The following is a 13299-nucleotide window of genomic DNA, read 5'->3' on the forward strand; positions in this document are numbered from 1 at the left end:
CGTATTTTTTGAACCACCCCGACCTACCACTTAGGCGACAACCCTACTCACTTGAAAATCTTAAATAGCAACACCCCACTTGTGGCGCCTTTTTGGAAAGCCGATGAAAAATGCTAAACGACGATCATAAAACTTTTAGGGTAAAATTGAAAAACTACCACTTACACGAAAAATTAGGTGGACATTAATAAAAAAAGTGATTTTTTCAGCATAAGTTACAAATTGGGACCAAGCTAAATGAGGTATTTTTCAAACCACCCCGACCACCCCCTCACTTCTAATCTCATCAATGCCATTTTGAATCTAAAAATAAAAAATGTAGATAATAAAAAGGCAACACAAAGATGTTGTACTAATCGTTCAGCCTAATTTTGCAATAACGCAAATTCTTCCTTATCATCTATTTTTTTAATTTCAACAAACAGGAATCTTAAAACGGCATATATTTGCGTTTTTGCGCTGTCTTCTATCGATCTTCAATCGTTTGCAAATTTGGTGGTATTTTAAACCTTTATTTGATTCGCTTATTTGAAAGAAAAATGGTTTACTGTGGAAGAAAGAATTCAAATAGTTTTTCCTTATGGTGCTGAAGGTGTGTACTATTTGAGAACGGTCCATACTTTCAGTGAGAGAAATCCGGACAAAAACGTAAGTCACGTTTATGTTAGAGATTTGATTCGAAAGTTTCATGAAACTGGATCGGTCAAAAATAAAAAAAGGACAGGGCCCAGGGTGCTCAATGAAGAAATGCAGATGGAAGTTATTGGTCAGGTATCGGTCAATCCAGAAGCATCAACACGCCAGTTGGCATCAATCACTGGTAGAAAAGACAGAAGAGTATCAAAAATGCACAAATTCCATTCTTACAAAATGAAGATTCTGCAGGAACTTGGCGACGACGATCCAGATAGAAGGATTTAGTTCTGTGAACTAATGACGGAGGAAATTTCACTCAAAGAACCTTCACTCACTAAAAATATTTGTCTTAGTGATAAGTGCTCATTTTTTTTTAAACGGAAATGTGAATAAGCACAACTGCAGATACTGGAGCGATGAGAATCCGCACACAGGGTTGGTTTGAAAAATATTTCATTTGCCTCATTTAGATGGGTTCCAATTTGTAACTTATGCTAATTAGATTATTTTCGTGTAAGGGGTAGTTTTTCAATTTCACCCTAAAAACTTTATGATTATCGTTTAGCATTTTTCATGGGCTTTCCAAAAAGGCGCCACAAGTGGGGTGTTGCCATTTAAGATTTTCAAGTGAGTAGGGGTGCCGCCTAAGGGGTAGGTCGGGGTGGTTCAAAAAATACGTCATATGTATTCCCCCTCGATATTATAGAAACGGCATTTTTTATTTTTTTGATATCTTTTTTGGTTTAAAAATTATAGTCATTGTAAGTTTTCAGTGGCCCACCCTGTATCTATTTGGGACAAATAATACCCAGATCAGGATCTCTAATACCAGAAACCACTGAAGAATTAAATTAGCATGGAGTCCATATGGAAGAACCCTCTATCACATTTCAAATCTAGAATGCCACTTTATCTCAAGAAGAAAACAGTCGATCAATTTTTGGTAAAAGTCATGACCTATTCATGCAAAACCTGCACATTTTAAACCTACAATATAAGGAAAGTGTGAGTCACGTAAAATAGAGTATATGCGACAAAAACACAGATAATAGATGTCATTCACAGAATGAAATACCCCCAGGTAGGAATGAACAGGACACCGGCAAGAAGGACGGGCAACAAATGGATCACAAAAATTACAGCATGTACCCACAAGGAATTAAAAGACTTAGAGGAAGACCAAACCTAAGATGGGAATTAGCAGTCACACATAACCAATAATAGTCAACAAAGGCCCAATTACAAGAATATCTGAATATGTAAGCTACACTCTAATTGACAATGATTGAATAAGCAATATTTACTGTATTAAAATGTAAAATATAAAGACAATGTTTACCGTTCTTTTGAAACCCCGTTTTATCTCTAATAATTCAAATATCAGGATGAATAAAAAAGACAACGTTCGAAAGATATAATTAAATTATAAGTCTATAATTTAATGTTAGAAAAAGTTTTCAATTGTCAATTGCTCACTCTACAGAATATTAAAAAACACTGAAAAATTCTTACTTTGCTTACAGCTCTGTGTAGAAACTACTTAACAGAGCCGTTAGTATTTCAGTATTTCAAAGATATTAACAATTAGTTATAAATTTGTAAAATACGTCTATTAACATATTTTAAAATTCTTATATACATTTTTTCTTTTATAACAACCACTGCTGGATCAATATCAGTATTTCCTAATAAATATTATACACGACAAAAAAGAGTATTTCAAAACTATCGATATTTTCGACAAACTATCGATATTTTCCATCCCTAACTGGGCCGATCTCCTCCGTTGCTGCTGCTGCCGGTCCGAAGCGTACCGGGACCGATGCCCATCTCCCGATCCCGCTTTGATCCCATTCTTTCCTGGTCGCTAGGCAACCGTACAGCATCGATTTAGCCCCACCCATCGCGCCGGCCTGACCCGGCCGCTCAGCTAGCAGCGGCGACGGGCTCGTATGTGACGACTGCCCGAACGCCTAGCGAACGCGCCCGAACTTGGAAAACGGTGACGTCACAGCGCCTCGACCGAATAGAGACGTTAGAGCGGGACGGCGTTGCCGGATGTAGTGGAATTTCAGTAGATTTACTTAATTTTCGGATTTTTTGAGATAAAATTGTTATGCTCATATACAGAGTCATTTAAGTTTTTTACAAGGACTGAAAGAAACTATTTGACAGTTTAAGTGATTTATAAGTTAAATAATTGGCTTTCTCTGTGAATACGCAAGCTGTTGCTAGGATATTCTATTAATTTTAATTGTGTTTTTTAGACATTGTGAATGATCGTAAACTGAAAAGTATAAAGTGTAATTGAAACCACTAATTGCGAAGTTCTGAATGAAGCTTAACTCTTTAAAACAATATAAAAACACAGTCTGTATAAAAGTGGAATCTAGAGTATAATGTTTATGTGTGATATAAGGGTTTTATATGATATTTTTCTATGTGAGAAGGAAAGTTTGGATTCCAGTACTTCTATCAAAATATAACTTTATTTTTTAAGACTACTTTTACCTACAAAGCGACAGTACCGAGTTTTCATCCAAAACTCATATTAAATACTTTTTATCTTTAAATCTACTGAAATTATCCATTTGAGATTTGGCAACGCTGTCGGTTATAGATGTTGCGGGGTCCGAAAGTGAGATATTAAGCCTATTTTTGGAGTGGCTTACAGAAGAGTTAGGAGATTACATCGACGTGTATTATATATAAAAATTTAAGACTGCGAGATATATGTTTCGTATCTCGCAGAAACTGAATAACGTTTTTTTCCGTTCTTTTTCCGAGAATACAGAAAATTTCGCTGTTTTGTTCGTAAACCTTGGTATTTAATAATATGTTTTGATACACTTTTTATTTAGACACCTGGATTATACTGCTTTTTATTGAAATTGCTTATTAAAAGGGCATTTTGTGTTATTGTTTTATTTGTATAATACTAAATTCTATCAACAACTTATTAGAGATCTGAATTTTAGAAACATAGAACTTTTTAATTTGAATATTCATAAAAACTAATTACATAAGTTAAATAGCCATATCGCTCAACGTGCCATAGGTGAAACTTTTATTTATAAATTAGTAAAAAGAGCTATCCAAAAATCTATAAAATGCGAATCATATACAATGAAGTTATGAAGATTTATTATCATTATCAAAAAGTCTTTTTAGTTATAACTTTTATTTAAATTGATTAAAAACCTACTTTAAAGTAACCTATTTGAAGGGATCTCTATGAAACTATCTAAAAAGAGCAAAATAAAACACTAATTTACCATAATACACCAAAACACTTTATTTTTGCACTGGACGCACGTTTTGCTAACTATGTTAGCATCATCAACAGATGGTTAAAACTTCAGTTTTAATCATCTGCTGTTCTACTGACGATGCTAACATTGGTACCAAAACGCGAGTCCAGTGCAAAAATAAGGTGTTTTGGTGCATTGCGGCAAATAAGTGTTTTATCTTATTGTTGTAACACCCAAGGTTTTAATAGTAAACTAAAAATATTATAAGATACATGAGTTATAATTGCGAAAATAGCTTTTATTTATTATTAAGAAACGTCGAAAATTGTTGGCAGACATTTTTCTAGTTGCTAAAATGCGACAACGCGAAAGAGGCATGAAATTTTAAAAATTATTAAAAAATGAAATTTGAAAAATATGGCATATTAATGTGAAATAATATGGCATATTTGCATGCCGATTGGTAAAATATCATATTTATTTATTTTAAAAGCCGTATGCAAAAGTGCAGACAAAAAGATTGTGGCTCAATCAGTTGCAGACAGTTATCAAAAGCGCGATATTACTCTAGCGCTTTATTCAGGGAACGCTGGCCGCCTCATCCATTTAAGTATAGATAAATCATATAATATACAATTGTATTATAAATATATTTTTTTAATATTTCAATAACGATTTTTTTGTCTGCCCTTTTGCATGCGGCTTTTTAAATTAATTAACAATAAACATGACATTCCACCAACCGACATGCATGTATGCGATTATTTTCTTTTGTCAAAATTCAATGCCTCTTTCGCGTTGTCTGCCGGCATTTCAGCCACGAGAAAAATGTCTGTCAACAATTTTACACGTTTCCTAATAATAAATAAAAGCTATTTGGCAATTATAACTCGTGTACCTTATATTATTTTTAGTGTCAAAATTTCACCCTTTCGATTGGCCGCCCCCGCTTTAAGCCCCGGGATCGCGCTGGCAGAAATGACTATTTCACAATGGCTACACAAAAGGATACTTCACACAAAAAATCAGCCATGTAACGATGAAAAGGTTTTTTATGCAGCCAGCTCTCGGTCTATAACCCTCAACTGTAATTAACTAAAAATATATAAAATTGCAATCGTATACAATGAAGTTATGAAGATTTCTTAACATTAAGTTTGATTCACAGATATAACAAATTCTTGACTATATTACGTGGAATAGTCAATTTTTATTTATTAATGGATTAAAAAAAACATTTTGAAATTATTAAGGGATCGCTAAAAAACTATCCAAAAATATACAAAATGCGAATCGTATACAACGAAGTTATGAAGTTTTTTTTACATTAAGTTATATTCACAGTAAAAGAACTCTTAACTATATTGCGTGACATAGCTTCATTTATTGTGTATTGTCAGTTAATGTTGAAACTTGTGCTCTATAACGCCAGGTTACATACGTAGATCATTATATGATTTGTGATACTGATAATGCTTGAACTTGGCTCTATATTATGCCTGGTTTAGGTATGTTTAGCCATTTACAATTACTATTTTACAATATTCATTAAAAACATTTTTAAATACGTTTTTTTATTTTTTTATATTAGTAAAGTAGTAAATAATATTAACTATATTTTTTTTTTCTGTGTATTATATTTATGCTTTTATGTTTTTATACGTATCCGTACGTAGAATATTAAGCAATCAAAACTAAATGTGCTGCAGCAACCGCAACATGACATGAAGTAACGTAACAAAATAAACTTTCTATTGTATTACACGTTTGTCACTTTCCTACAAAGAAAATGAATTCCGTACTGTGACGAAGCAACGTGTTATATCGAATATAGAGACAGACACTTTTATACTTAAAAGCGTTCATTTTGAAACAGCAATTTCAATATAAAGCAGTATGTTATATAACTAAAGGTTTAAAGTTTTTCTTTAATTAATAGTACAAATTTTCAAAGTTACTTGTTATGAGAAATATCAACTTTAAAAGTCATCAAAATAGGTATAAAATATAGTAATATATTTGTGTTTTTTTTTCAAAATAGAGAGCGCATAACTCAATGTTTGAATTTTACTAAATATCTTATAGGTACATATTTAATTCAATCATGTGATTAGATCAGTGAAATTTAAGTTTCTCTTTACACACGACTGGTTTATCGATTTATTGATTATCAGTTATTCATTTGATTAATAAAATATATATATTTTCTATTTTATAAATAACATAGTTGTGGAGGCGAAGTTTAAAAATAAATTTATCGTGTAAAAAGAACTATTGAATAGTGTAGTTAAGTGGTTAAAATTAAATATGATCTTATTAATGTTCTATTTTTATTTTATTTTCTGATTTTTTTATATATTTAGCTTGTATCTATTGTTCGTTTACTGTTACAAAAACTTACATGAAAAAAATTGAAGACATATGGTTAGTCAGTTGTGTCATTTAATTATATTGTTTTACTTTGAGTGATATATAATATATTTGGGACAACTAAGACACAGCTCGGGATCTCTACTACCAGAAATAAACAGAAGAATTAAGTTAGCATAGAGTACTTATGGAAGAAACTCAATCATATTCAAATCTAAAATCCCAAATCTTTATCAACAGAAGAAAATATTTAACCAATGTGTACTACCAGTTATGACCTATACATTCGAAACCTGGATATTTAAAACGTACATTATAAGGGAACTGTAGGTCACACAAAGCTCAATGGAACGAAATATGCTGGGAACAACCAAGAAAGACGGTAAAAGAATAGACTGGATAAGACAAAAGATCCAGGTAATAGATGTCATCCACAGAGTCAAATCCCTCAAGTGGCAATGGCCAGGACAACTGGCAAGAAGAACAGATAACAGATGGACCACAAAAATTACAACATAGCACCAACGAGCAATTAAGAGACCTAGAAGAAGACCAAACCTGAGATGGGACCATGATATTAGGAAATTAGGAGGGATAACTTGGGCTCGCATAGCCAACAATAGACAACAATAAGCCCAACTACAAAGAGAGTATCTCAATATGTGAGGCAGGCCAAGGTTATTATATAAAACAGGTTGCCTCGTAACTTTGGACCAATCGCAGTAGTTAGCGCGATGACGTCAGCTAGCGTGATATTTAAAATAACTATTAACAAAATGTTTAATAATAATAATTACACAAGTTAAATTGTTTTTCAATAAAGTCTTTATTTATTTTTCTCTAATTTTGCTGACATTTAACATTTTTAAGCAATATTTGTATTAAAAAAAAATAGTTTTAGCGTTTTACCATGTTAAAATGTCGCAAGCTAGACGAAATAATTTATTATACTGTTGCGGACCCGTGTGGACTCGACCTAACCTAACTATATGTCCCGCCCTCAGATGACCTTAACATCGCATTAAAGAATAGACACCGTAATGATTCATTCGTTCGAGAAGAATTGAGTCCCACTGGAATGGACTAGTACATACGAGAACATTCGAAAACCTTCTCTACGCACCTAACGATCTATGGACTATTCTAGAGTTCTTTACCTGTCGGTATAAAAGCCGGCGGCTGTGGCCTACAGGGGGCAGTTATAAATATACAGTTGACGCGCTAAAATTCAAAAATAAATTCTTAGTTATAAATCCTTTGTAAATAGTTCTATAAGTCTTTTATCGTTATTGTTTTTGTTAATTAGTGTTAAATAAATAGTGTTTAAATAAATTGTGACTTTCTATCCACACGGAACCGACGAAAAATGTAACAATACATATATATATATATATCACTCACTAAAAACAATACTGAACATTATAGGTTGTTACAGGTAGGAATGATCACCATTTCTAAGGGAAATTTAATAAATAATTTTAAAAAACTATCTAGTTCATCTATTATAATACATTAAGTACACTAAAACTTTAAAAAATATATATAGTATATCCACTAAAACTGTCAGAATCCACTCAGATGCACTTACTACATGGAAAACAATGTAAAATTATTTGTAAACAAGTTGAAAACTGCTGAGTACCACACGATGACGCGCAATATGGCGGCTAATGTCAAGTTACGAGGCAACCTGTTTAATTTAATAACCTTGGAGGCAAGCTACACCATAATTGGAAATGGCTGAATAAGCTGAGAATGATGTTGATTACTTTGAGTGATATTTTGGAAACAATAATTTATAGTATTGTTTTTATAATAAGATACGGCTTTATATTTAAGAATAAATCATAAAAAGTAAATATTTTTGTTTGTTTTTGGATTATTTTGTTAAAAGTGAGAATGTAAGTATTTACATATATTTAAGTAAAATGTCTGCATTGTACGTATTGTTTAATAATGTATTTATTTAAAAAAAAACAGGTATTTTAGCACTGAAACATTTCTAAATAAATAATAAAAAGTTCATTTTTGTAAAATGACACCGAATGATTATCCATGGTAATTTTGGCAAGGTCATTCTCTAGACGTCTATCCATAGACAAACAAATAAAAAGAGACTGACAAATCCCATGGTAAAGAGTGGGACCGCGTTCCCGTAGCGCAACTCAGAATAACAATTTTGAAACCAATTAGCAGGACCATGGCAGGACGTACGTCTTTATTGCTATCTTTCTTTATTATGTGTGCTTTATATGAAAAAGAAAGAGATAGGTATAAAACGTATCGTAAGACATTATCGCACATTCTGGCTGGCGGAAAATTGAAATTAACCTTTATTAGTAGTATTCTTTTATTCTGAAACTGAAAATTTTCACTTAAACTGATTTATTCCCTATACCACGTAAAGGGAACGTGGTGTAGAGAATAAATCAGTTTAAGTTAAAATTTGCAGTTTCTTTCAGAACGAAAGAATACTACTATTAAAAGGGAAATTATAAAAAAAGCAAAAATTGTACTGTTTTATAAACATATTTATTTATACATAAAAATAAAAAAACCTTTTTATAATATAATAACAAAAAATAACAGTGTTTATCCCACTCACCTACCAATTTTAAATGCAGAAGACTGACTGTTGCAGGAAACGATCGGCCAATTTTTTTAAAGGGCATTAAACATCTTATTTTCGAAAAAACTGCCTAATAAAATTGCAATAACAAAGTGAATATCCAAGCAAAGAAGACTTTACGAGAATCATGATCCTGAACCATTTTCAAGTCCAGTTTTAATCCTAAAACAAAAGTAAAATAGTATATTAATAAAGTTTCTGGTTACTATAAACCAGCCATAAAACTACCCAAAAAATGAAAAAAATTAATTGTATTAATTTGTTATGTTAAGACAGGTTCGAAATATTTTTGACGCTACTACTTCTACTTTTTTTTAATAAGATGATAAATATAACTACTTACTTTTATTTTACCGGGTGTCTTTAACATATCTATCAGAGAAAGGAGACACCAATACATATAAAAAATAGATGATACTGGCTCCTGCAGCAAATAAAATAACAAATAGTATAACCGAAAATTATAAGTAACAAAATATAAATACCTATATGGAACAAAGGGATTTGTTCCCTATCCATATTCATAAGTCAATAAAATGAAGAGTTTAGAAAAAAAGGTAAATCACCAAAAGAAAAATTAACAAACATGACGAATTGTCATGATGTTGTCATGATGACGAAAACGAAAGGCGATTGTTCTAATTTCTATTTAGAAATTACGATTTATATGGTTGCTTCTTTCTTTCTTGTTATATTAGAATGAGATAGTGGGCCCAATAGATGCAATGCGCAGATCAACATAAATAGAACGAAATTTTGCGTTCTGAGTTGCGCTACGGGAACGTTGTCCCTCTCTTTGCCATTTAATTTGCCAGTCTCTTTTTATTTGTTTGTCTATGCGTCTATCTACTAAAAATTGACATAAACCTTTGTCAAAGATTAAAAAAGAATTCTTTTTACCCAATATAAAAATAAATAAGGACCTATTTAAGGTCAACTGGCAGTAAGCATTAAATAATAAAGAACAGCACGGGTCATGTAACAACGTTTAGGGCTTGACCTCGCCAAAATTGTGATCGATTCCTTAGCCGTTCTTTTTTTTCTATTTTATGGTATATAAATGGTGACATTTCAAAAATTCTGTAGTTTTTAAGTTTAGGTCTATTAAAACCGCTGACGTTCTGACATCCCCATCTATACCCATTCACATTTACTGTGCATTCCTGCAAGCAACAATTTCAAAAAGGGCTTGTGCAGAATTGTCATTGTCTCGAAAGCTCAGGCTATTTGCATGTCATAAAAATATCGATTTTTTTGCCCGAATCTGATTATACGGAGCCCATTCATGGCAGGACGGGCTATTTATAGCCGGGCGGTTGACAGGAGGGAGGGTAGCGTTTCAATGCGAAATTATCGGGTCTGATGGGTTGAATATTTCGTCCCCGACAAAGATTTCGCTCGCGATTAAGTCAAAGGATGAAACCGCTTTCGGCTAACCAGCCAGTTAGTTACCCGTCTCCTTGTTTATTAACTTTCACAAGCAGAAAATTAATTATGTTATAGTTAGGTGATTATTATGAAGACACAGAAAATATGTCAGTATTTTATTTATTAGGTTTTTATTTTTTTAAGCATTTCTTAAAGCATTTATTAGGAATTTAATGTTTCTGTTTATAGTAGTATATTTTATATTTAATTTATAAAAAACTGTGTATATTTATCAGCAATGCAAACTCTAATTAAACTAACTAATTTTTAGTGTAAGAAAGGTCAATCATAATCTAAATAGTTATGCAATATATTTCTAAAATCCTTTTTTTTAAACCTTGTCTAATCAGCTTAAATTATTTCTCATAACAAGTAAAACTCTATTTTTATAAACTTTAAACCACTGTTCTTTTTTTGATACATCTCATTACACTTATCTTAAATTTATTAAGATTCATATATCGAAAAAATGCTGCATATCAAAAATTTACAGCAACCTCAAAAATACTTTTTTTATGTAGCGCAATATAAACGCATTAATATACTAGTTTTTTCTAATTTTAGAAATTTAATTTAATAAATATTTCTTTTATTTTTTAGTTTTCTCAAACTCTTGTTGAGTTATTCGCACATACGAGCCCGACGACGCATATACAGGGCGTTTCAAAAGTACAGGTCAAATATTTTAGCAATTTTTTAACGTTGAAATCTAAGCTTCTGAATATTGATCGTAAATGTAAATTATATCGTGTGTTCAACTAATAAGTTATTTGAAGTTCTTTGTAAGTTAATAAAATACAGTAAAACATTTTAGAGCTTGTAAAGAAGAAGGAAATTATTTTAAAACTATATATTACCTATTTTAAACAACGTAATAGCCATTATCTGATTATTAACTATTAGTTATATTAGATATCTTAAACTAAAATATCAATTCAATTTCTACTGTGACACTTTTATTCATTTAATCACACGGTATATAACTTTTAGCATATCCAATAGGATAGAAAAATTGACTGGAATAATGTTATACCTGGTTTCATTTTGTTTTTAGGTATTATTTTGTATACTACTAAAATATAGACATATGCTTTTGCTTCACCCCGTATATTTAATGCAAAATATAGGTTAGAACGTTTAAGCAACATATTTAGTTTGATTTAATGGTATTTATTTATTATATAACACCGTGTAAATAAAGATTTTTATTTGACTAAAACGTTCAACCTTATTTGAACAGAGTTGAAAATCCACGAAACAATCGAATTTTCGGCAAGTAAAAAAAATGGAGGTTACACAAAATAAAAAGAGAGAGTAAAATTAAGAGAAAAAGATCGAAAAAAAAACTGAAAATAAGGGGACACAGAAAGCAACGGCCACCATCAGCGTGTCACTCACCTCCATAGTTGGGTCTTACACGTTTGTCGTAGCTGACGCTGAAGGAGTCCAAGATGGCCGACACGTTGACGTCGCCCAAATAGCTGCCACCGCCCTGGTTGCGTCTGCAAAGAAGGAATAAATAATATTACTCGGTATATTTTAAAAAAAGATCTATCAAAGGACAATAACAACTAACAAAAAAAAAACAATAACAATAACAGCCATTTTTCGAAGATGGTTTTGTTTAATGCCGTAAATAATTACAATTTTTACCTACAGTTACTACATTTGAGTGAATATGCGTTTAGACATAAGTATAAGGAGTATCTTCTTTCTGATGCATTCATAATTTTTTTTATCGATTTTCATCTAGATATTATGCATTTTTAATTTTTCTCTATGATAATTTTTAAAATCAACAATCTTCAGATTGTTGCGAGGTTTTTAACACGACACCAAACCAAACCAAAACTACGGAAAGTGCTGATTCTGCGGGGAAATGGGAAAACACCAGAAGACCTTATCACTGAGTGCACTGAAACGACAACCATTTGTGCCATAAACTTTAGTATGACTGATATTGGAGATGGAGAACTAACCTCTGAAAAACCGTCTCAGATACTGGCTTTTGTCAAAACTCTCAGACTGTATGAAGAGTTATAACTCATGAAAGAGAGGCACAATAGATCTATAAGTTCGCGGTGATTAACTTATAGTCCAAGATCGCAGAGCGATCAGACATAACTTATTTTCACAAGGATGAAACAAAATACCGGCGTGTTTGTGGGGTTTGCCCTGCGACACCTTGGAGGTGAGGAAGGTAACTAAAAGAAATAAATAAACTTTACTTATTTTTACATGTCTGACTTTTATATATGTTATTAAGATAGCTGTTATAAAGTTATATTTAATCAGTCAGACAGACTGTAATGACCAAATATCCTCTAACTACAAAAAATGTTTAGCTGTGACTGAGCGCTGGAGAACTATGCGCTTCCGAGTAAAGTATTCAAGTATTTTAAAAATACTTACTGCTTTCGAATTAATATTTTTGCATCTCTATTTAAATAAGATGAGCTTTTTATTAAAGTAATAATTAATAATTATTAAAGTAAATTAATTTATTGTATACAGGGTTGATCACCACATACGACACGGAGTATTGTAGCTAAACGATTAGATTTTCACAAATTGTAAGTTTTGGGTTCGTTGAAGGACTATTTCAGCTACAATTATTAATATTTTTACAAGATACAGAGTGTCCCAAATAAATAAAAAATATCAAAGTTGTATTTTTTAAATGGAACACCCTGTATGTTATTACATTTTTAGTTTCTACGACTAAAATAAAGGCAAATTTGATAAAGGTTTATTACACTTAAACCTTACCGTTATTGAAATATTTTCAATTTTGTGAAATTGCAGTCAAAATTTTAAGGCTTCATTTCTCCAAGGGTATCGAAGTTTTTAATACTAAATATTTACTGAAGTTTATTTATTGATCAGTTATTGTGTTGCAATAATAAAAATTATAGTACCTTATACAGAGTCTCTAAAATTTTATTTTAAATAATTACTAGCTTTAAACGGCAATAACTTGCATAA

At 31.4% G+C, this 13299-nt stretch overlaps 1 protein-coding gene across 5 annotated transcripts in view; it reads right to left on the bottom strand.

The window, feature by feature from the left end:
• The window catches only part of LOC115889918 (gamma-aminobutyric acid receptor subunit beta-like), a 98129-nt gene that overhangs the window by 56941 nt on the left and 27889 nt on the right, over positions 1-13299 (bottom strand). For all 5 annotated transcript variants that reach the window (XM_030910013.1, XM_030910009.1, XM_030910011.1 and 2 more), the window contains exon 3: positions 11713-11816. In XM_030910013.1, coding sequence (XP_030765873.1) covers positions 11713-11816 — 104 coding nt within the window. The remainder of the gene's footprint in view (positions 1-11712; positions 11817-13299) is intronic.

Source organism: Sitophilus oryzae, unplaced genomic scaffold (assembly GCF_002938485.1).
Source record: "Sitophilus oryzae breed Bouriz unplaced genomic scaffold, Soryzae_2.0 scaffold_857_pilon_pilon, whole genome shotgun sequence".
NCBI classification, from domain to species: domain Eukaryota; kingdom Metazoa; phylum Arthropoda; class Insecta; order Coleoptera; family Curculionidae; genus Sitophilus; species Sitophilus oryzae.